The 19,559-nt window shown below is 37.9% G+C and overlaps 1 protein-coding gene across 1 annotated transcript in view; it reads right to left on the minus strand.

Annotated features, from left to right (window-relative positions):
- Positions 1–5,959: 5,959 nt before the first annotated feature.
- The window catches only part of Qser1 (glutamine and serine rich 1), a 68,878-nt gene continuing 55,278 nt past the window's right edge, over positions 5,960–19,559 (minus strand). Inside the window, exons 9-13 of the mRNA XM_042691373.1 lie at positions 16,719–16,856; positions 13,938–14,035; positions 9,502–9,654; positions 7,991–8,086; positions 5,960–7,340 (exon numbers count right to left, since the gene is read on the minus strand). Of these exons, the coding sequence (XP_042547307.1) occupies positions 7,200–7,340; positions 7,991–8,086; positions 9,502–9,654; positions 13,938–14,035; positions 16,719–16,856 (626 nt within the window). The 3' untranslated portion in view covers positions 5,960–7,199. The remainder of the gene's footprint in view (positions 7,341–7,990; positions 8,087–9,501; positions 9,655–13,937; positions 14,036–16,718; positions 16,857–19,559) is intronic.

Raw genomic sequence — 19,559 nt, forward strand, 5'->3', positions numbered from 1 at the left:
GCAGACAAATCCAAGACATTCTTATCGCCAATTAACCATCAAAAAAACAGAAGTAGAGCTAGCTTTGAGCAAAATGTGCAGGGACACTGCCCAGGTCCTGAGTTCAGGCCCTAGGACCAGCATAATAAAAACAAAAATTAAAATTAAAATGGAGACACTATATGAGGAAGATGATTTCCATGAGACATTTCCTTTTAAAGGGAAAATGGCAGATGTACCATTGAGAGAGTACTATCTTAAGCTATTTAAGAGGCTAGTATGAAAATGTTTTAAATTGATTTAAAATGAACTCTCTCACATTCACCCATCTGTTCAAAATATTCCTTTTAAGTACTGTGAAAAGTACTTTCTACTATTGGAAATACAAGATTAAATATAGACCATAAGCATTTCATAATTGATGAATGACGTGAGTTTTCTGTCTTATGTCACAAGAGGAACTCAGCAATGCTAATGGACATATATTGTGCATAAGAATGTGTGTGAGGCTGGGAATGTGGCTTAGTGGTAGAGTGTTTGCCTAGCATGCATGAACCTCTGGGTTCAATTCCTCAGTTCCACATAAACAGAAAAAGCTGGAAGTGGCATTATGGCTCCAGTAGTAGAGTGCTAGTCTTGAGCAAAAGAAGCTCAGGGACAGTGCCCAGGTCCTGAGTTGAAGCCTCGGGACTGGACAAAAACAAAAAACAAAAAAATGTGTAAAATGTAGCGGCTTAATAATTCTGAAGTAACTCTTACATGACAATAAAACAGGAGATGGGTGGGTAACCTCTGGATTTGGGTGGTAGAAGCTTGAAGATCATGAGTTTGAAACCAGATTGGGATATAGAAAGACCCTATCCCAAACAAAGATGGCAAGAAATGTGAGATCTTTCCATTCCCACTGTTCTGCTTATTCTACTGTATTTTTAAGTACCTCTTTGCATTTCTTCCAAGATTACAATCTAGAACTAAATATCAAAGAATAGTTTAAAGACTATATTTCTTACTTCAACTTCACAATGAAGAACTAGACTGAGGCTACTTCACATAGCATGCCTCAGGACATACTTCCTGTAATATCAGAACAGAAGCAAAAAGGAGCTAAGCAACAAACCTTCCTTCTCTAGCTGTCAAGTCCTTTGACCTCCAAGACCCAGCAGAGTCCTTACTGAACCTTTTTTTTTTTTTTGTCTGTCATGGGGCCTGAACTCTGGTTCTGGGCGCTGTCCCTCAGCTCTTCAGCTCAAGGCGAGCATTCTACCACTTGAGCCACAGCGCCACTTCTGGCTTTTTCTGCTTAGGTGGTGCTAAGGAATTGAACTCAGGGCCTGAGCCACCTTCCCAGCCCTCTTACTGAACCTTTTAAGCTTCTGACATTCCCCAGTAAAGAAAGTCCCCCAGCAGAGTTCAAGCCCCACACTGACAAAAAAAAAAAAAAGGGTGTGTGTGAGGGATAGGTTAAAAACAATTTTAAAAACCACATGCTTGACAAGAAATGTACTCATTTTCTTACTCATGTAACTGTAACTCCTCTGTACAGCATCCTTACAAAAACAAAACAAACAAAAAACAACAACAAAAAACATATGGTGGGGTGTTGGTGGCTCATGCCTGTAATCCTAGCTACTCAGAAGGCTGGGTTCTGAGGACTGCTTTAGAAGCCAGCTTAGGCAGAAAAGTTCCCCTGAGACTCTTAGCCAATTAACCAGAAAATCAGAAATAGTGCTATGGCTGAAAGTGGAAGAGCACTAGCCTTAAGCAGAAAAAATGCAGGGATGGTGCCTAGGCCTTGAGTTCAAGATCCATGACCAACAAAACAACAACAAAAGACATGGAAAGTTTGTAAAGCAGGAAAAGACAATGGAAGGTAAATGTTGCTTTATTTTAAATATTTAAGGACTCAAAAACAAAGAAAATCTGTTCGCATTGGGTACAAACCATAATCTTCCTAAGCATCACAGATATTTGTAAAACCCAAATTATGTTCACAAAGCAATTTCTTGATTCCTGATTAACATCACAAAATAGATAAGGCTTAGCAACAAACCAATAGGTAATTCTATATTGCTTTAATTTGAAACCAACTAGCTCTAAATTATTCACCTAGCTCAAGAACAGACATGTGTATAACTCAAAATGATAAAAAAAAAACAACCCAGACCATTTAAATTTTACTTTGGAATGTGCTTTTTATTTCAGTTAACACAGGTTATGTCTAGATTTTAGCAATTAACTTAAAGGTATGTTATAGGAAAGGGGAAATGCACAATGCCAAGCTTGTGACTCATCCCATATTAAGAACTGAAGATGTTTGAGGCATTATCCTTTTCTTCACACTTTTTTTTGTTTAACCTTTCATTTTTTTTTTTTTACCAACATGCATGAGTAGTTCTATTATTTTCCTTAGTAATAAAGTATTTTTGTTTGGAAAACAAAAGTAAAGTATCACATTTTTCTAGAGAAGGTAAAATGATTGAGGCCAGAGAACTTCTCTGCAATAGAGTACTTTAAAAAAAAATACTAATAGAACCAGACAATAACGAAACATTAGCAAAGCAGTAGTTTTAAGAGCTATCTTTTAGGTTTGCAATGCCAGTAATTTGAATATTTTGTAGAAAATATTAGAAGGAACAGTAGTTTCAGCAACCAACGGGGAATAAAGCAGGAATGTTACTTAACTTTAAAGATAGTTTTGACAGGTAATTGATTAAAGATTTATTTTGTTGTGACAGCACAAAGTCAAAGCTTTTATAAGCAAAATTAGGTACAAGTTAATAAATGTTGATGATTGGAAAGGTTACTATTTTTGAATGTTAGATGAAGATTAAGACAGATCTTAAGAGTAGACCAGGGCAACCTTACTTAGACAGTATAGACATAACAGTATCTAGATGTTATTTTCAGATGATACTAAAAGATATGAGCAGGTGAAAACTTGTACTTTCACACAATTGTGTGTGTGTGCTACAATTGGGGCTTGGAATTTGGGGCCTGGGCACTGTCCTTCAGACTTTTCAGCTTAAGGCTTGTGTTCTACTACTTGAGCTCACAGCTCTTCCTGCCTAGGCTGGTATAGAACTATAATCCTGAGATCCCAGTCTCTTGAGTAGCCATAATTACAGTTGTGAGCCATCAGTACTTGGACAGTTCTTAAGCATGTTCTGAAGTATCAGCAATGGTTATGAAATTCATCTCTTTTTTTTTGCCAGCTAGTCCTGGGGCTTGAACTCAGGGCCTGGGCACTGTCTGTGGGCTTCTTTTGCTCAAGGCTAGCACTCTACTACTTGAGCTACAGTGCTTCCGGTCTTTTGTTTATGTGGTACTGAGGAATCGAACCCAGGGCTTCATGCATGCTAGGCAAGCAATCTACCATTAAGCTACATTCCCAGCCTCAGCCAATACTGTCTATTGAAGTTACCATCTATGACAACACAAGCTGAGCCATATACTGTTGCATTATAACTTTGTTTAGAAACCCACAACATTTTATAAGTTGTGTAAGAAAATTCAACATAAGGATGCTTTGGGCTATACTTCAGTCTTTAATATTTTAAAAAAGTTATTAGCAGGGTGTTGGTGGCTCATACCTATAATCCTAGCTACTCAGGAGGCTGAGGTATGAGGATCACAGTTTGAAGTCAGCCTGGGCAGAAAAGGGCCCTGAGACTCTTTATTTCCAATTAACTACTCAAAAACTGGAAGTGGAATTGTGGTAGTGCTAGCTTTGAGCAAAAGAAGCTCAGGGACAGTGCCCAGTCCCTGGGTTTAAGCCCCACAATAGAGAAAAAAAAAAAGAGAGAATAATAAAAAAAAGTTTTAGCATTTATTTTAGTAAAACAGTATTTATAGGGGCAAATGGAACATTATTTCCTATTTCCTATGTAAGCAATGGGAGTTAAAGACTTGACTTTTAAAATAAAACAAACATTCTCATTTTGTTGTTTAAAAAAATGCTTTCATTTTAATGATCTGAGTTAGTAACAAACAAATATACAAAATTGTCATTCACATTTCCATACATTGTATTATGGACCAATTGAAAACTCTGGACTACAAATGCAAGTTTCTTTGTATCCTTAACTTCAATTATTGTCACTTACAAATAAATGTGATTTGCAGTAACATGCATTTGTGAACACAGATGTCCAAAGCTGTGCATGTAAGTTAATGCACAGTAGTATACACATTGTTCATTTGTGCAGTTGTGTGTCAAGTATATCTGACACAGAAGCAGCTTTCCTGGGCTATTATACTCTATCTGAAAAGCATTTTTGTAAAACAGATGGAAATAAAGACTAAAATGAAAATCCTATTGTACCAATGCAATAAAATTCATCACTTACACAACTGAAACAACTTTTTGGAAAGCTGCTTCAATAAACAATGCTGCTGCACTGGTTACAGACATGGGCTGGAATAAAACTGCTTTAAATATGTATACTATGAGGCTAGTTATAGTTTTAAATGGGACATTTTGGCAACAGTCCTAATGCTTGAGTCTACCCATGAATATTCAGAAATTTGGAATTTTAAAATAATCTGAAATCTTCTTCACTACTATAAAATGCAATTTATATTTCCTCCTGTAAGACCAGTGATTCCTATGGCATAGGTTCAAAGGAAAAGTGAGTTCTTAGTTCAACTTGCTGCAATAATGCTTAAGTCATAAAATTATAATTTCCGAAGGTGATCAAATAAGTGGAAACTGGAACATAATGAAAGTGGCCAGAAAGCCTTCTCCACCCACTCATCTGAACTAGTAATGAATACCAACACATAATGACTTTTTACATTAAATTATTTCCAGATCTCTATAGGTAGGAAAAATCCAATCTTTCTTAAAAATATTTTCCTCGGTTATAGCAACATATGCTTTACCTCTGTAAGTCTATTTACAACCTAACAGTATTCCTATATTATAAATTTCAAATGCCCTGGCAAGGAATGTAATGCTAACCAACTATATTTATGTGACTTCATATGAAAAGAACTTGTGTGTAGTCCCACTTTTCTCTAAGGCTTGAGGCTGATGTTCTCCTAGGTGATATGGAACAAGTAAGATGGTGCATCTAAACAACAGGGTCTGTGTCTCTGAGTCAGTGTTATAGGACTTGGCCTCTCATTATGAAAACATGTGTTTTGCTAACACAACTAAAATTGTAAACACTTTGAGGACAACTGCAGTCCAAAAGGAAAGAGATTGTTTTCTATGGGAAACAAGATTAAAATTTAAGGAAACATCTTTGTTGTCCATGGGCTTAAAGTTTGGTCATCTACTTCAAGTTACTCAAATGCATGATGAGTTTTAAAAATACTTAAAACCATCTATTCTTCAAGGTAAGCCAGGGAAGTAATGGGAAGATCTACCACACTATTGGGAAATGTAGCTTCCTATTCTGCACTTTGGAAGCCAAGTCTAACAAGAAAGAAATATGGCTGCTTCCTGCTCTTCTCCATATGTAAAATTAATTTTATGATTCTTCCACTGTGCATATTCTCTGCATCTTTCATATGAGTTAGGCAAAGTAAATCTAATGTTACTTTCGTTTTACAAAATAAGTTAAAAAAGAACTTTAAGAAGTGGAACATTTGAACCATTAAGAAACTTCCTTATTGAGTACTTTGTTTAATGGCCGGTACAAGCACTAAGAATTATTGCTTTCAATAAAATAACCTTCAGAAATAAATATGTAAGCTTAATTCAAATATTCATTTTTACCCAATGCTACAATGTTTTATTCCCAAGTCAAGTGGCATATTATTCAATTATTTGACCACTCGTTGGCCTGCTAACTCAATATTAAGATACTAGAAATATCCACATAAGCATGTCTTACTTGGGCACTGAACAGTAACGCTGTTTCTTGACAGGATTTAAGGCACTAAATGGTGGTAAAACAAACAAAAGTATGATGACTACAATTTCTTTGACTTCTAAAACAGGAGATAATTTAGAATGACACTAGTAAATCTTTTCCATAAACAAATAAGGCATCCTGTTTGGCAAATGTAAATGAAATATAAGGTCTTGTTGAACCAGTATATTCACTGTCTCAGCTAAACTGCTTGGAACATTAGCTATTAAACTTAAGAAAGCTACGATAGTGTGTATAAAGGTTAAAAGGCACCAAACGGAGAATTCCATTTCCAGTTCTAAGTTAGGGAAGCTGTTCGTAGCACTGCATATTATCTGATTACTAGTTTCATGTTTCAACATGTATCATGCAGATTTTTACTTTGACAAATCAGTTTATATCAAGTGCTAATTTAGTAAAAAATTTATGGAAATGAATTAAGAAAACTGCTGCAGTGTTTAACACAGCCCCATTTATAAAGCTAAACTAATTCTAGCACTGAGTGCACATTGTGAGTAACACTGGAACAAACCTTTATGAACAAAAATGATTACCTCAAGATAGAATTCACGATAGATATTTGACATATGACTAAATAGGATTTACTGAAAACGATGAAGTACAGTACAGATATAGAGGCATAATTATAACCACAGCATTTTCCTTGTGAAAAATACAACTATTAGTAAAATAAAATGTACAGCTGAAAATCTTCCAAAGGAAAAGACACAGTATAAACGAAAATACTTTTCTTTGTGATAGGGAAAATAGTATGTCACTGTTTTTCATCACAATATAATTTGACACAAAAAGCAGTCATAGAATTGCACCAATTCCACATCCAGTTTCCTGAACATGTTAAAGAGTCCATAAAGCAGAATGCAGTTTCTGAATTTTATATTTTAAATTGATGATATTCTCACACAAGGATGTCATGTCCTACCAGATCTGTTTACACAATGTACAATACTTTCGGTTTTGTGGCTCAAGCGGAGGTGACTCTGCCATCTCTCTCATTCTGACATTTAATCAGTTAGGGAGGGTAAAAAAATCAAATTAAGTGTCATTTCTCTGGCAATAAAAGTTATATTTAGTGCATGCTTCATCATTTGTAAAAAACAAAACTCAGTTACCCAATGGTTTAACAAAATAAAAACCATTCATTAGGATAAAAATGTGGTGGGATTAAGGTGATGTCTAAGGACTGACATCTGTGGCAGCACCACTGTCTTTAGCAGAAGTCCCGGTGAAAGTTCCCTGATGGAAGCTGTCATGCCTGCACCGCTGTTTGATGACTATCTGTGATGACTCCCTCCGCCATTTCATTAGTGCTATAAAAATGGTGGGGTGTTTGTGGAAATGTTAGGAACATTTCTGCTGTACATGGTTTAGAAGTTCTCCAAATTTTTCAAATAGGTCCTCCACCCATTTTGCATTTTTCATACAAAGTTGAACAATTTCCTCCTGTCCTAAGTCTTCATTTTTTTTCTGCACAGAAGAAATCTAAAATAAAAAAAAAATTGACCTGTTGAAGTCTGCCCTTATTATCATTGGATTTATGGTGGCATAGAAGGTTTGAACAGTGACTCAAACTTTCTTAATTTCTTCTATTTGTGTTAAAAACCAAATGACAATACTGATGTCAATTCTGCATCTCAGAGTAAATATCAACAGTTTGCATTACCATCTTTGCCTCTCCTTTGCTAGAATGAGATTACATTTATGAAAATCCATTTTATACTAATGTCTAATACATCTCAAATAGGTTTGGGCTAAACTTAACCACTGATAATGAAATTAACACTTATGTTTGTCATACTTAAAAATTATAATTAAAAATTGACCTCTGCAAATAAGTAGGATGAGGCCATTTTTAGAAATAAGACAATGAGAGATTTATTATGGCAATATAAATCAAGTTCTAGAAAGATAAAACATCACTAGTTAGAGCTCAAGAGGTAGTAGTAAGGCTTTGAAAAATCTGAGCCAAATCACTGCTCAGAAACTCAAAATAATGTACTAATTACTTACAGAAAGATAAAGCAAAATACACACATTTTAGAATTCTTTCTAAAGGTTTCATAAATACTATTGCTAGACTATCTTCAATATTAAAGAAAAAAGCCATTTCTTTTTTAAGTAAATGAAATTACCTCATTCTTACATATCAGATACACATGATATTTATAATGATGGAGTGAATGATACAGAGAATACAACTGTATTTTCTCTGGATCAACAGCAAACTCCTGTAAAAAGAAAAAAAAATGTTTATGGATATTTTCATGGGACATTTGAGCTAAGAATATCTTAGGAAAATATCTGGTCAGAAGTCACAAAAATCATGAAAATGCTTTACAGAGTTAGGTATCAGGGTATATTAATATACACAAAAGTTTACTAAGAGTTTGAAATACAGGGCTGGGAAAGTGGCTCAGTGGTAAAGCGCTTGCCTTGCATGCATGAGTCTCTGGGTTCGATTCCTCAGCACCACATAAGCAAAAAGAAAAAAGCTGGAAGTGGTGCTGTGGCTCAAGTGGTAGAGTACTAGCCTTGAGCTGAAGAGCTGAGGGACAGCGCCCAGGCCCAGAGTTCAGCCCCCCCCCCCCAAAAAAAGTTTGGAACACACACACACACACACACAATTTTTCTGTTGGTCATGCAGCTTGAACTCTGGGTGGGGCGATGTCCTTAAGTTTTTGTGCTCAATGCTAGTGCTTTCTTTACCACTTTGAGTCAAAGCTCACTTCCAATTTTGGGGTAATTAACTGGAAATAAGAATCTCAGTCTTTTTTTGCCTGGGCTGGCTTTGAACCATGACCCTCAGAACTCAGCCTCCTAAGGAACTAGGATTACAGGCGTGAGCCAATAGCACCCAGCTATTTTTATTTACTTTTGTGCTGGTCTCACATTGTGATGCTCTTGACTGCCCCAAGTACTGGCACTACCTTGCTCAGCTAGACACATATATCTAGGCATTTTTTAACGTGTTTCTACAAAATACATTTTTTAATTTACTCAGGCAAGAGCTAGATTTTATTAAGGTGAAGTGATTGGGAGCAATAGCACATGCCTAAAGGAGGCAGAGGATATCCAGAAGTCAAGTTCTAAAATATATTACTGATGTACAGCTGTTATGCTGACAGAATGCTGAGGTCTATAACAATTTACTATATGTGAACAAATACTAATTTAGTGATTTCCAGAAAGAAAGTCAGTATTCAATCTTAAGGAATGTTTATATAATCACCTGCATGCACATGTATCCAAAGAAAAAGCTACAAACAGGTCATGAATAAGTTAGTAGTTCACTATTTGTACATATTTATAAAAACAGGCTATACATGACTAATATAATTTTATTTGCCAATTAAAAATTAAAACTATACAAATAGTAATGGAATGATTCTTTTTTTATTATTTTAAGAAATCTATATACTTATATATATTTTTATTACCTACTAGGTATTAATGTGGGGATAGGAGAAAAACATCAAACAAAACTGAGTCCCTGTTCAGCAGGCCAGAAATAATTATTCCATATAAAAAGCTTTCATACTTAATAACAACACAATGAAAATATTTTCATGTTTGAGTAGTTTAGACAGGAACTGTATTATAACAACTGGAAAAGTTATACTTTCATTAAACAATATATACTTACTTGAGCAGATTTAGCAGTTGTTTTGGAAGTTCTTAGAGTTTTCTTATTATAAGCTTTGCCATTCATTTTGATTTTAGAAATAGCTGATCCTCCAGTTTTTGCTTTAGAGTCTCGAGTAATTATTGTTAGTTCAGGAAAACTTTCCAAAGCAGTCTTTAAAACAATAAAGCATATTAACTGACATTAGAATTATAGTTCCATCTTCCCAAATTCAAACACACACAAACACACACAAAGGAAACTGATGTGATCTAATAAATATACACAAGGCCGGGCGCTGGTCGCTCACGCCTGTAATCCTAGCTACTCAGGAGGCTGAGATCTGAGGATCGCGGTTCAAAGCCAGCCCGGGCAGGAGAGACCGTGAGACTCCTATCTCCAATAAACCACTAGAAAACCGGAAGTGACGCTGTAGCTCAAGTGGTAGAGCGCTGGCCTTGAGCTGAAGAGCTGAGGGACAGCGCCCAGGCCCAGAGTTCAAGCCCCATGACTGACAAAAAAAAAAAAAAAAAATACACAGAACACAGTGTAGACATCGTTACAAATTCTTTGCACCTTCTCCCATTAGATATAGGATCTATTTCCCTATTTCTTGAACCAAGGCAAACAATGAGACCTGTTTTTAAGCAACAGTACCCTGCAATGAAATAATTTCAGTTTGTCCCAGTAATGGCTTTCTGGCATGTAGGGGATATAGGACCATACAGGTTTCTTCAAAATTCAGTCACTTAAACGGTGGTTAAGGGCTGGGAAGGTGGCTCAGTGGTAGAGTGCTTGCCTCACTTGCCCTGAGTTTGTTTCCTCAGCACCACATAAGCAGAAAAAGTCAGAAGTGGCGCTGTGGCTCAAGTGATAGAGCACTAGCCTTGTGCTGAAGAGCTGGGGGACAGTGCCCAGAGTTCAAGCCCCACGACCGACAAAAACAAAAAACAAAAAACAGTGTTTTAATGCCCTGAAACGGCCACATCTACTGTAAAGAAGTCATCTGCCCTCAGACTAAGACGACAAGATACCAATGTTTCTCTGCCCTCACTACTTCTCTCACTTCTTTTCACTGCACAAAATGTACCTCTAAGTTAAGGTCCTAAAAACAGCTTGGTGAATCTTCTCACCCACAAAGACATGGTAGCTGGTAGACACATGCCAGAACGAATTCTATTCTGTTCCTTAAAAGCCATTGATGTGCCGGACGCTGGCGGCTCATGCCTGTAACCCTAGCTACTCAGGAGGCTGAGATCTGAGGATCATGGTTCAAAGCCAGTCTGGGCAAGAAAGCCCATGAGACCCTTATCGCCAATAAATCACCAGAAAACTGGAAGTAGGGCCATGGCTCAAGTGGTAGAGAGCTAGCCTTGAGCTGAAGAGCTGAGGTATAGTACCAGAGTTCAATCCGCATGACTGACCAAAAAAAGAAAAAAAAAAAGCCATTGATACAAGTATGCCCTTACCAACTTAGCAGGTCATCCTGACAATGAAAAGTTTCAAGCAAAGACAGGCACCAGTGGTTCACACTTATAATCCTAGCTACTCAGGAATGACTGAGACTCTCATCTCCAATTAGATCACAGAAAAAGCCAGAAGTGGTTCAAGTGGTAGAGCACTAGGTTCAAGCAAAAGGAGCTTGGGGACACTGCCCAGGCCCAAAGTTTAAGCTTCAGGACTGGCAAAAAAAAAAAAAAAGTTCCAAACAGTAACCAAATGATACTTGTAGTAAAACTAGACTACTTAGTTATAATTTTAAACAAGTTAGATTGAGCTACATCAATTTTTTTTTTTTTTTTTTGGTTGGTCGTGGGGCTGAATTCTGGGCCTGAGCACTGTCCCTCAGCTCTTCAGCTCAAGGCTAGATCACTAGAGCTACAGCGCCACTTCCGGTTTTCTGGTGGTTTATTGGAAGTAAGAGTTTCATGGACTTTCCTGCCCAGGCTGGCTTTGAACCTCAATCCTCAGATCTCAGCCTCCTGAGTAGCTAGGATTATAGGCATGGGTCACTGGCACCCGGCTACATCATCAATTTTTATTTTGACAATAAAAGTTAAAATATTCCCACTTAAACTTATGATTCAAATGTAATCTATGATTGATAAACTCAATTATCAACTGTTGTAACCTTCAAGGCCACTGCATTATAAACTCAGTTTCTACTTACTGGTATTGTGGTTCTGAAAATGGTAAATCTTGAAAACAACTCCAAAAAGAAATACTTTTTTTTTTAATCAATTGTGGGGCTTGAACTCAGGGCCTGGGTGCTGTGCTTCAGCTCTTCAGCTCAAGGCCAGCACTCTACCACTCGAGCCACAGTGCCAATTCTGGTTTTCTGAGTGGTTTATTGGAAGTAAGAGTCTCATGGACTTTTCTGCCCGGGCTGGCTTTGAACCCTAATCCTCAGATCTCAGCCTCCTGAGTAGCTAGGATGATAGATGTGAGCCACCAACACCCAGCTAAGAAATACTCTCTTTAGGGGCTGGGAAGGTGGCTCAGTGGTAAAGATTGCTTGCCTTGCATGCATGAGGCCCTGGTTTTGATTCCTCAGGACCACATAAGTAGAAAAAGCTGGAAGTGGCGCTGTGGCTCAAGTGGTAGAGTGCTTGCCTTGAGCTGAAGAGCTGAGGGACAGCACCTAGGAGTTCAGGCCCCATGACCACAACAACAAAAACAAAAAAAAAGAAAAAGAAAAAGAAAAAGAAAAAAGTAAGGCAAGAGGATCACAGGTTTGAGACCAGCCAGATCTACAAAAAAGGAAACAAAAAACTTCCTTGGGTTGAAGTACTCTAGGAAACTAAATGTTATTTGCCACTTCCTACTATATTAAGTTGGCCATCTATTTCTAGCTGTGTTCCCTTTTCAAATCATTTTGTATCTCATTATTTATTCTGATGCTTTGTATTTAAAACATGTGTCCTGTTGGAAAATTTGAGACTAAAAATGGATTCTAAATTTGGAAATCAGAGGCACTAGGTCAGCAGAAATGAGTAAACTTAAACTTTGTGCTCATTGACCATAAGAACCTAAAGATGCGAAGTATGTTCAATTCCGAAGGCTGCAGAATTGATCCAAAAAGGACAAAGATTACCAGGAAAAATGGTGCTGATTATTTCAAGGTGAAGAACTATTTTTTTTTTTTTTTTGTCGGTCGTGGGGCTTGAACTCTGGGCCTGGGCGTTGTCCCTCAGCTCTTCAACTCAAGGCGAGCGCTCTACCACTTGAGCTACAACGCCACTTCCAAGAACTATTTTTTTAACCTACTACTAAAAATATGTTCCTACAAATCTGGGGCTTTTTGGTGGTAGTGGTTACAGTTCTGGGGTTTGAACTCAAAGCCACAGTACCACCATGTGTGTTTTCATACTTATAATCTCAGAATTCAGGATGGTTGTCAATTTCAGGCTAGCCTGAGCAAATAGTAAGCTTATCTTCAGCTCAAGGCTAGCACTCTACCACTTGAGCTATAGCACTACTTCCAGTTTTCTAGTGGTTTATTGGAGATAAGAGTCTCATGGACTTTCCTGCTCGGGCGGGCTTTGAACCGCGATCCTCAGATCTCAGCCTCCTGAGTAGCTAGGATTACAGGCATGAGCCACCAGCACCCAACTTTTTTCTTTTTGAGAAGTCCTCACTATGTAGGTCAAGTTAGTCCCACTTTCTTTCTTTCTTCCTCAATGTCCTGAATGCTAGAATTACTGATGGGTGCCACTAGGTCCGGCTGTAATATTTAGTACTTAGTACTAGGCTCTTTATCATGTACAACAAATGCATGGCAGTGAAAAATACGTAACTACTAGTACAGTGTAGTGTCATTTAACTGTGAACTCAATCAGAGAGACTCAAGGTTCAACTGTGTACAATTAAATCAGTAGTCACTTTCATATAGAGTTCATAGAGATGTGACAAAGCTGCACAATTGTATATTATTTGCCATCAACATAAAGTTTCATAAATAGGTAGTCAAATCTAGATGTGATTATGCTATAGTGTATATACAAAAATTTAAAAGTATTTTAACTATCTCAATGATAAACTTTGAGTTTAGATTACCTTTTGAACTTGAAATAATTATGTATCATCATTATATGAAAATCAAATTTCATCAAGAAAATAAATTATGTTTAAAAAGGAAAATTTTAATTATAGCAAAATATGAAAATAAGATTTTAAAAGAAAATTGAGATCTGAATGTAGTAGTTTAAAGGAATTGCTTTTGGAAAACATTTAGAAATCCATTAGAAGGATTTTGTTAAATTACAAACACCTATAAAGTGAATTTCAACATAGAAAAGGAAATGAGAAACATTAAAAAAAAACAAAAGGGACTCATAATGAAGAAAAAACAAGTCAACATAAAGTTGTAATTTTGTAAAAGTGAGATAACTTTCCTAAGCTTTCCTTCCTATTACATTTAAGAAAGACTTACTAAATTTCACGAACAAATCAAATACCTTAAATGATTGATCCAAATGAAGATTCAAAAGAAGTCTTTTTCGGTTGTCATTTAGCATGCCATCGATCTTTTTCATATGAGGTAAAAGTAGTTCATCTGAAATAACATAAAATTTATTTTAATGGATAAACTAGCAACATAAATATTTATTAAAAATCCAACTAGGTTTTATGGTACTATGTGAGCAAAGGACTATTTAGTATGATGGGATGTACTTTGCAAGTCTTGAGTTTTAGATTGTACTGAATTAACTAAGTATATTTGGTTTTTCATCAAAGAAGAACCACTGGAGGGGCTAGGAAGGTGGCCCAGTGGTAGAGCGCTTGCCTTGCATGCATGAAGCCCTGGGTTCGATTCCTCAGCACCACATAAGCAGAAAAAAATGGAAGTGGTGCTGTGGCTCAAGTGGTAGAGCGCTAGCTTTGAGCTGAAGAGCTGAGGGACAGCGCCCAGGCTCAGAGTTCAGGCCCCATGACCGACCAAACAAACAAACACCAAAACCCCCCCAAAGAACCAGTAGATAACAATGCCTCATTTATCATATGAATAATAATAGTATTATAAAACTACAAACTTGTCTAACATTATATATTCTTGAAAATTCTATGACCAAGAGAAGATATATTTTGGGGGCAGTGTTGGAGATTAAATGTAGGACCTCATACATAGGAGTCAAACATTGACCTACATCCCTAGATATATCCCCAAGATATTCTTAGTTCATTGTCGTTAGACACAAAGAAAAAGTAGGGGAAGGATATATTTCCACATCAGCCTGGACAGAAAAGTCTATGAAATTCCATTTCAATGAAAGAAGCTGGATTTAGTGGTACACATCTCTCATTCCAGTTACAATAAACTTTAGTCTAGGTGTGCATCCAAGCAGGAATTAAAACTATCCTAAAATAACCAGCACAAAAATAAGGGCTATATTTAATAAAAACAATGGAATACAGAGAAAAAGAAAGGCTAGAGGCGTAGCTTAACAGTAAGTAGAATGCCTGCCTAGTAACTGTGAAGTTCTTGAGTTCAAACCCCATCCCTCATCCCCAAGAAAATCCCCAAAACCCCAATGTCAAAAAATGAGTCACAGGCAGGGAATGTGGCTTAGTGGAAGAGTGCTTGCCTAGCATGCAGAAAGCCCTGGGTTCAATTCCTTAGTACCACATCAACAGAAAAAGCCAGAAGTGGCGCTGTGGCTCAAGCGGCAGAGTGCTAACCTTGAGCACAGAAAGGCTCGGGGACAGTACGCAGGCCCTGAGTTCAATCTCTAGGACTCACCAAAGGGGAAAAAAAAAGAGTCACAATAGTTGTTTTAGAAAAGGGAGAATAAAGCCGGGCACTGGTGGCTCACGCCTGTAATCCTAGCAACTCAGGAGGCTGAAATCTGAGGATCACAGTTCAAACCAGCCCAGGCAGGAATGTCCATGTGACATTTCTCTCCAATTAACCACCAGAAAACTGAAATGGTTCTGTAACTCAACTGGTAGAGTACTGGTTGGGCTGAAAAGCTGAGGGAAAGCACCCAGGTCCAGAGTTCAAACCCCAGAATCAACAAAAATTTTAAAAAATTTAAAAAAGGGGAGAATAAATGTGAGACAGATTCTACTTGAAACTTTTTATTACCTCTTTGAACTTCAACAGATCAGAGACAATTTTGAAATATGCCTACTCAGAATGGCCAATAAAACAACATTCATTTTATGATGCAAGGAATTTTGGTTTAGAAAAAACTTTTGGTAGCAAAATTGCTGATGTGGGAAGATGAGTTAAAAAATCACTAGAGGTTGGAGGAATGGCGCAAGGGGAAGGACGCCTACCGAGCAAGCGTGTGGCCCTGAGCTCGCTCCCCAGCGCCACCCAAACACACACACACACACACACATTACTAATAGCAAAAAGAATATTATTTTTTGTTTGTTTTTTTGGGTCTGGTCATGGGGCCTGAACTCTGGGCCTGAGCGCTGTCCCTCAGCTCTTTCTCTCAAGGCTAGCACACTACCACTTGAGCCACAGCGCCACTTCCGGCTTTTTATAGTAAAAAGAATATTAAGCCATATAACCAATTTACTGTTCAGAGCCCCAAGTATGTGAATTAATTGCTCTACCACTGAGATACACTCTCAGTCTTTTAGATTGGTTTAATACCAACTGATTAGAAAATAATTTCTCTGCAAACTTTAGTAAAGACACAATTTTAATCTATACAAGTATTATCAGCCTCAACTTTACACTTATTGGAAAACATACTGTCATACAGTCTTTCCATGTTAAAACAGACAGTAAAATACTAATGAGGATGAAATAATTCTTTTTTTTTTTGGGGGGGGGGGTCTGGTTGTGGGGCCTGAACTCTGGGCCTGGGTGCTGTCCCTCAGCTCTTCAGCTCAAGGCTAGCGCTCTACCACTTGAGCCACAGCGCCACTTCCGGCTTTTTTCTTTTTGCTTATGTGGTGCTGAGGAATCGAACCCAGGGTCTCAGGCATGCAAGGCAAGTGTTCTACCACTGAGCCACCTTCCCAGCAGGATGAAATAATTCTAGAATTGAGAGAAAGTAAATATAATTAGTAAGCAACAAAAATACATTTAATATAAAGCTGTTATAATATTCAGACAATACATGATAAGCTATAGCCATTTCCAGAATTAAGACATGGGTATAACTCAGAGTTGTGTACTCCACAAACTATAACATATAAAAACACATAGCTAGCAGGCAAGAAATTTTCAAAAAAGTCTGAAAGCACAGCACCAAGAAATACTAGTCAGCAGACTGTACCATTGCTCTTCTCTAAGGCTTGCATCGTGTCAGGATCCAGAGCAATGCTAACAAGCAATTCCATGTAACTCTTAAAAGTTTCCTTCATTGCTCTTGTGTTCAAAAACCGAGTGACAAAGGGAGCTGGAGGATCAAATTCTAGGATGGAGAAGAGATGAAATATTAAAATTTTCCTAACAACTTTAACTTTCTTTATACTAGAAGCCTAAAGGCAGATAGAAACTTTCAATGAAATTCCTTCCAATTCAAGGCTTCCTCAGAACACCCAGGTGAGAGAGACTCTTACAAGCTGGTTTGTGTATGAGTCATGAAAAAGCTTTGAAAAAAGCAAACAAAAGCCAGACTGCTAGACTTACTAAAACAGAATCTATGGTGGTGGTGGTAATGGAAGAGTAGTGTTAAAGTTTGAATATTGTACTTTTAAAAAGTTTCCTAGGTGATTTCTGAGGTCTAATACCAGTCTAGCATCTGAATAAACCCAGACCACAGAAAACTATTGCTAGTTCATGCCACTGTAGTTTTGATTGCTTCTCTATTTGTAGATAGTAAAGAAACCTTAAACTATGGGTCCATGTAGCCATCTCCCTCCCTTTTTAATTCCCATACTTAAAATTCTGATCTACAGCAGATTTAAATTTTGTTTAACTTTGGAATCCTAACATTTATAAAACAGAAGAGGTAGAAAGATCAAAGTTCAAGGAAAACTTGACCCTGTTTCAAAATACCAAAACAACTAAAAAAATGTGGCTGTGGTATAATATAAACATGCTATAGAATGTTACTCATAAAAGGTGTTAAGTTCTGCTACAAGCTACAATATAAACTTTGAAAACACGCTAAGTCAACGAAACTCAACACAAAAGGACATATATTCAACATACACAGGGCAAATTCATATAAAATAAAAGTGGTTACACAACTAGGAGAATAGGAGGGTAAAGGTTATTAATTAATGTTTACGCACTTGCTACTGTGATTAAATTTTGGAAACAGGTACTGGTGATGACTATACTACATTGCAAATGTAATCATATAGTGTATTATATACTTAAACTTGAAAATGATTAAAATGGCAAATATCAAGCATTATGTTTAAATATGAAAATAAATGAAATGAATTTTTATAAGATGTCAATAATTAATTTACCACATGATCAATGAATGCTATGACATTCATTGACATGACATTCACACATGAATAAAAGATACATTCAGCGGGGTGCTGGCGGCTCACACCTATACTCCTAGCTACTCAGGAGGCTGAGATCTGAGGATCATGGTTCAGAGGCAGACTGTGCAGCCAAGTCTGTGAAATTCTTTGTAGTCCCCGCCCCCCCCCCCCCCCCCCCGGGCTGAGGATCGAACCCAGGGCCTTGCGTGTGCCAGGTGGGTGCCGTTCCGCTGGGCTAAACCCCCAGCCCCAGTCTGTGAAATTCTTTTTTTTTTTTTTTGGGTCCGGTCGTGGGGCCTGAACTCTGGGCCTGGGTGCTGTCCCTCAGCTCTTCAGCTCAAGGCTAGCGCTCTACCACTTGAGCCACAGCACCACTTCCGGCGTTTTTTTTCTTTTTGCTTATGTGGTGCTGAGGAATCGAACCCAGGGCCTCATGCATGCAAGGCAAGTGCTCTACCACTGAGCCACCTTCCCAGCCCTGTGAAATTCTTATGTCCAATTAACTACCAGAAAATTTTAAGTGGAGCTGTGGCTCTAAGTGGAAGAGCACTAGCCTTGAGCAAAAAAGGGACAATGCGCAGGCCCTAAGTTCAGGCCCCCACAATCAAACAATGACAACAGAAAGATATGTTTTGAGGGCAAACAAGCCAGGAGATTTTAACATACATACTCTTTACCTTCCCAACTTCATTGCTATGAAATGCTATGTTTTCTTTATATACTTTAACCAAACACATGTCACAACAAATTAAAGATGGAGTACATGTGAAAATGACATTCAGGCCAGGCACTGGTGGCTCACGCCTATAATCCTAACTACTTAGGAAGTGGAGATCTGAGGATCATGGTTCAAAGCCAGCCTGGGCAGAAAAGTCCAATAAACCACCAGAAAATTGGAAGTGGCGCTGTGGCTCAAGTGGTAAGCGCTTGCCTTGAGCTGAAGAGCTGAGGGACAGTGCCCAGACCCAGAGTTCAAAGTTCAAGCCCCACAACCGAAAGAAAAAAAAAAAAAAAGCCGGCGCTGGTGGCTCACGCCTGTAATCCTAGCTACTCAGGAGGCTGAGATCTGAGGATCGCAGTTCAAAGCCAGCCCGGGCAGGAGAGACCGTGAGACTCCTATCTCCAAACCACCAGAAAACCGGAAGTGGCGCTGTAGCTCAAGTGGTAGAGTGCTCGCCTTGAGCTGAAGAGCTGAGGGACAGCTCCCAGGCCCACAGTTCAAGCCCCACGACCGACCAAAAAAAAAGAAAAAAAAAAAAGACATTCATCTCAATAAATGTTTCTGTTTGGTGATGTTATTTTTCAAAAATTATGTAAAGTAAAATTGGAAATATCACCATGAAACCTTTTAACCATTTATAATAATAAAAAGTTGTTAAATGACATTAAGAATTCACAGATTTCACCCACATACAGTATCTAGAACCCTCAATACTTTTGGAGACTACAGTTGTCCTGAAAGAAGTTTGAAAGTCAGGCCTGGGAATGTGGCTTTGTGGTAGAGTGCTTGCCTAGTATGTATGAAGCCCTGGGTTCGATTTCTCGGTACCACATATACCACATATACAGGTAAAGCTGGAAGTGGTGCTGTGGCTCAAGTGGCAGAGTGCTAGCCTTGAGCTGAAGAGCTCAGGGACGAAACAAAAAACACACACAAGAACACAAGAAAT

This window comes from Dipodomys spectabilis, unplaced genomic scaffold (assembly GCF_019054845.1).
Source record: "Dipodomys spectabilis isolate Male_0828 unplaced genomic scaffold, ASM1905484v1 ptg000145l, whole genome shotgun sequence".
Classification (NCBI taxonomy): Eukaryota; Metazoa; Chordata; class Mammalia; order Rodentia; family Heteromyidae; genus Dipodomys; species Dipodomys spectabilis.